General features: G+C 43.1%; 2 protein-coding genes across 6 annotated transcripts in view; one reads left to right on the top strand and one right to left on the bottom strand.

Annotated features, from left to right (window-relative positions):
* Nucleotides 1-1,807, top strand: part of LOC131877473 (uncharacterized) — a 13,174-nt gene extending 11,367 nt beyond the window's left edge. For all 5 annotated transcript variants that reach the window (XR_009372887.1, XR_009372888.1, XR_009372886.1 and 2 more), the window contains one exon: nucleotides 815-1,807. Coding sequence is in view for 1 of the 5 variants with exons in the window: in XM_059223151.1 (XP_059079134.1) it covers nucleotides 815-826 (12 nt within the window). In the remaining 4 variants the exon portion in view is untranslated. The remainder of the gene's footprint in view (nucleotides 1-814) is intronic.
* The window catches only part of LOC131877469 (uncharacterized), a gene marked incomplete in the record, with an annotated part of 67,702 nt that continues 64,017 nt past the window's right edge, over nucleotides 1,789-5,473 (bottom strand). Inside the window, 2 exon segments of the mRNA XM_059223147.1 lie at nucleotides 1,789-5,187; nucleotides 5,252-5,473. Of these exon segments, the coding sequence (XP_059079130.1) occupies nucleotides 2,377-5,187; nucleotides 5,252-5,473 (3,033 nt within the window).

Here is a 5,473-nt window from a genome sequence, read left to right as displayed (position 1 = left end):
AGGCTGAATGATAAATGATTTTCACATTATATGTCAGCTTTATGTTCATTTCTATAATGAGCGTTGAGTTAAGATAAACTTTAATCAAAATTCTCTTGCCCACTGATACTTGTGGTACGTTGACATAGCGTCCTGGGGCTCGTCTCATTTGAAGAAAAATATCGTACTTGACTCGAATCAAATTCGAACAATTATCCATTCTTAACCTTGGGGTTCCCGTTCATATTTCAATCGCAATTGGTTCGTAACATAAACCTTGGTTTTTGGGGGAAGTGCAAAGCAATCAAAGAACACGAAAGCAAGTATCTACTTTTGGTTTGACAATACTCTAACGTTATTATTTGTCACTCAATTTGTCGCTAAAGTTTAATCGAAGTAGAATATTCCCAAAAGAACGATTTCTATATTTCTAAATGAGATTTAAGATCTAAAGAGGCGAAAGGGTTTCTTTTTAACCACCCCCGAGCGATTCATAAATTAGTGAACTAAATAAAGATACTAAACTCGTCCAAGGTCCTTGACTCATCACATTGCATGCCTAAAGGGTGACTTTGCATGGTAAGAAAAGGAAATTATCCTCTAAATTATTTAACGCCTAATTTTGAATGTGATTAGGCCTATTTCACATACCTTGATTATTTCTTGTTGGTTTAGAATCTTAAAAAAATGTTTGCCTTTATCTGTGCACCACGAGAAACTTTTTCAGCAAATTAAGTTTAGGCCAAAGTATGAAATCAATGTCTTTTGCCTACTTTTAAAATCAAATACACGCTCATCCATGTATTAATAAATGTATTGGTTCTTTTTATTCCAGCCCGAGAAATGAAAATGCAAATTGTCTACCAACTCTAAAAAAACCAACGATGGCCAGATGAATCTTCTTTGTAACGATTTGATTGTTTAATAATGCCCCTAAAAAGAGCAGTTTTCTTCAACTCTCACCATTTCTTTAACACTTGGAAACACACAAAGTAGCCTTAAAATTGTGACCCCTGCAAACCAAAGAAGCTCATTTAATCATTTGTTGTACTAACGTCATATGTGTTCTGCAATGTATTGAACTACAAATTTCACATTTTCGTTTGAGTATTCTGAAGGAGACCAAAAATTTGTATGACGTAAATTCAGATTGTAGGATATGGAACCTAATCCCAGTGTAATGAATAGCTCCAACGATGAAAAACAAGTTTTTGAGACTTGCACCGAATACTGTTCATTTTCCTCTTGGACCATGGTTTCTGACCTTTTAGACCCAAAAATGTTGTGGTCGACTAAAATCCACTCATTCGTTCCTGGAAGTAAAGTAAAATTTAGGAATTTGGTCTGTATCTCCAACGGCTCTTTTTGTAATACTCATTTGAAAGCGAACAAACCATAGAGTAATACTAATACTTCAATCATTGGCAAATCACTCCTAGACACCCTAAATAGCTATTGTACTTTAAGTTTTTTATTAAGAGAGAGCAGTCTGTATATGTTGAAGGATCACCCTCAACCCGAATAATATCCAAATGTTCTCAAGAAATAAGTATGTTTCCTTATAACGTTAAGAAACTCTTATCATTTCCAACCACCATTGTTGCTCTTATACTCTTAAGCAGTGAAATATTCCATGTAACTAGTTTGCTAGCATTCAAAAGGCCTCCGTCAAGCACTCGGATGACCTTCGACAAATTCTAAGTGACCTTCTTGAAAGACGATTTGGTGTACACCCATTGGTTTATGTGCTTCAAAGCTACTACTGTATTGTTATCATGTAGAGGTGAAAGGATAATAAACAAATGCAAGTTCGTTAGTGAAACAAGAATCGCCTATATTTATTATAGCTTACGTGATGATACGGTTCCAGGGAGAAAAAGACATGGATTTTTCACAGCCATTATTGCTCAGTAACAGTGTGTTCTTTGCATACTATTGTTGATTCTTACAATAATCAGGATCAATCAGTATCATGTTTAGGAAAGTCACTGCAATGAATACAAATTACAAGATCGACATCGCGGGACTACAATTCAACGGAAGAGTTCAAGAGGGGCAAGATCGATAGTTGCTGGAAAACGTTATTGGCATGCAAAAGGAACCTTGCAAAATTGGCACGAGCAGGAAGATCGATAGAAAATAACTGTAGATTGGATTGGCATCATTTTCAAGCTCCTAATAATTCACAAGAGCAAATTTGGCGGACAACTGCAACCAGTAGAAAACAATCTCCAAAAAAAAACAGATCACATGGGACTAGATTGGGTTGCCATTCCCGCGACATTTTCAAACTTTGTTTTCTCGCAACCTCAAGCGGGAAAAACAGAAAAAACCGTCAGCAAAGAAAAATGGCGCGAATTGCATCTTGTTGTGACATTGGCGCGTTTATGACTTGACCTAGGCCAATATTCTCTTGAGAGATTTTTCAACGGCTTGAATGTGAGCAGGTTTGATAATGCCCAATGATTCAAGATCGCCTCGAGTGAGACTGGATAGCTTGAGTCCATCCACCTGATTCTGGACGAAAGTGGGTTTGTATTCGGCCAAGAATAGGTTGTCCAACCAGGAGCAGACGTCTTGTACGGTCCATCCCATCAATGGCTTGGACCTCATGCTCGACTTTTTGGTCGTTGTGGTTGTGAATCCATGTTCAAAATCGGCGCTTTTGCTCATTACGGAATTGAACGGATCAAAATCCGTGGTTCGAGATACAAAAGCGGAGTTTCGATGATGACTCTTTGACCCGGATGGTTTACCGGACGATCGCTCTGTGCGGAGTTGTTCGGTGAGAGTCTGATTCGAGTAATTCCTAGTTGCTTGGGACACTTTTCCGAAACCGAACCGCCGATTAGTGACGGCATTGTTCAAGGACTCGTGATCGGAAAAGGACTCCGAGTCCGAGAAACCAGGAGGTGGTGCTAATACAGGAGGGATGACTGCACCTACATCTGACTGATTTGGATGAGAGGAAGTGCTGATGAGTGAATTGACCTCACCCAACGAATGCACGTGCTGTTGAATAAGTGCCAGACTCTCAGAAATACTGCGTTCTTCAGTTCCTGAAGGAAGACCGTGAATATGGTGTTGATGCTGGTTTTGGTGATAGGGATTCCCTGCTGTTGCTTTGTGATGACCCCTAGATGGCAAAGTTTTGCTGCTGTATCCCATTTGAGCCAGGGCCGTGGATCGTGGTGTTTGAGACATGGAAGAGACCATTTGTTTATTTTCTGCCTTACCATCCCCTCTACCCATGGAGACAGATCTGGCCACTTGAGATTTCAAATGCATGTTGGAAGGGAGCGTGGCTGACGAGGCTGGTTGGTCAAATATGGCGGCCAATTTGGGATGAAGCATTTTCTTCATGGATACGATGCTCTGTCCAATGTCGTCCTGCTCGGCCCTTAACACCCATGATTTCTCCGACACATCATCTGAGCTCTCAGAGACGTTATCCCAATGAATGGATCGTTTGGTTATCCCGTTGTTTGGCGGTTCCAGAGAGGCATCTACGGGCAGGTAAGTGATAAATTTGCTGGAATCCGATCCTCCTCCACCAACTTCCTGATCAGAACTGACTCCACTCGAGGAATTTTCACCCTCTTCTGTTGTCAATTCTTGAGGGAAAGACCTGGAAGGCTTTAAAGTTGACCTTGCCTTGGCAATATCATTAGCAGAAATCCCACTTGAAGTCGTCATCGTAGGTTGATTTGACGAATGGCTCTTCGAACTAACCACCTTATTATGTTTCTCTGCACTGAAACTCTGCGATTTCTGGATTGAGGGAGCCTGATTTAATGACCTATCGAGATGTCCGGCGTGGCTACTAGATCGATTGACCATAACTGCCTTCGAAGGACCGTCATTAGTGATCGAAATTCTGACTTTTTCCTCTCTTCTTACCGAGGGTTGATGTGCAAAGGTTTCGAGAGGCTGACGATTCAATTTTACTTCCGGGATATTATCAACTGGCCGAGCATACTTCTCATTGACAAAGGCTGTGGCGACATTTCGGTGAGGTAGACTACGCCCTTCAAATGGCACATTGTGGTGGCAATGATAGGGGTCCAACTTCTCATTAGCTCCACTGGATCCTCCTCGGTCCCTAGAGCCATCCTTCAAGATGGATTCTACACGTGCTGACTTGACGGCTGCCTGTAAGACTGCCGCTTGTTCATCATCAAGAGCAAAGCTGACGGATTTCTTCTTCTTCCGTTCCATGGTTGTGGCTTTGCGGATAGTATTACACTCGGTATCTGAGAGGTCGTAATCGGGCTCCGGAATATGTGGCTCTGTATGTTCCATAATGGCAGCATTTGGAGTGAGGGGTTCAGGCTGGAAAACCCGAGTGGAATACGATTCAGGCATTTCATCAGGAGTTATGGGCGACCTAAAAGTGGTGTAGGTCGTATAAGTACTACCATTGACGGCATACGTTTCCACAGTCTCCCCGGTGCTAACAGGCGCATCTGTCACCATTGAACGGCGAAGCACTTGGGGCCGATTGGGCCGCGGTGGCATGGAATTGGCTCGTGTTGGCGATCTTTTCTTGGCTGGTAATGGGGGTTGAACCGCTTGACTTTCGATTTGTTTAGCCCTATAAGCCACGCTTTGAACATTTTCAGGCGATGCATAAAGCTTCGCATTATCAGTCGGCTTAAAGCTCGACATGATACTGTCTCCTGATCCAGATTCGGATTTGCTTGGACTTGGCAAAGCATTGGTAGGGGACTCAATTTTAGAGACTTGGGCATATTCGGGTGATTTACTGGTATCCACGGAGACAATTTGAGATACGGGTGGAGGTGGAGGAGGATGTTCTGGAGGCGGGAATGACGGCCCCTCAACTTTCAAACCGGGTGAGCTGCTCGCTCCGTCTCCTTTAGGACTATGCGTTTCTTTCTTCCGCCCTCGAGAGGGTAGAGTGAAGAAACGACGATTCTCGTTGCCCGTGTCCTTGGGTACTTGAGTATTGAGCAAAGAGTTCTTGGCGTTCTCTTCCTGAACATTGATTCTCTCCTGGCTTCGAGAGCGATCTTTGCTCTTGTTCCTCATGGCTTGAGAAGCGGCAGCAATGATGTTTGAGAATGAGGAATTGGGCGTAACATTGGAGAGTTCCTTCAAATCTGGCGAGGAATGGAAATCTTTGTGAATGGGTTGGCTACCAAATGAAGGAGGCTCGCCGTCTGCCGAACGAGATTTAATGCCAATCTGCAAAAAAGGGCCGAGAGTTAGGGCAATGCATAGACATAGACCTTGAGCAAAAGGAGATCACCTTTGATCGCTTCATCTCGGCTACACTTGAGTAGATTTTGCCTTTGGCCTCAAACGGGTGACTGGGGAATATGTGCTCGAGTTCAGAGGCCTTGGAGGTTTTTCCTTGTTGCGTTGGAGTGTTACAACTTCCATCAGGAGACGTCCTTGCTTCCTCTGGATGAGGTGGGGGAGGTGGTAGCGGCGGTTGCTTTTGTTGCTGTTTCTTTTCTTCCTGCTGCTG

The sequence above is a fragment of the Tigriopus californicus genome, chromosome 3 (genome assembly GCF_007210705.1).
Source record: "Tigriopus californicus strain San Diego chromosome 3, Tcal_SD_v2.1, whole genome shotgun sequence".
NCBI lineage: Eukaryota > Metazoa > Arthropoda > Copepoda > Harpacticoida > Harpacticidae > Tigriopus > Tigriopus californicus.
This window is presented reverse-complemented; position numbering and strand designations above follow the sequence as displayed.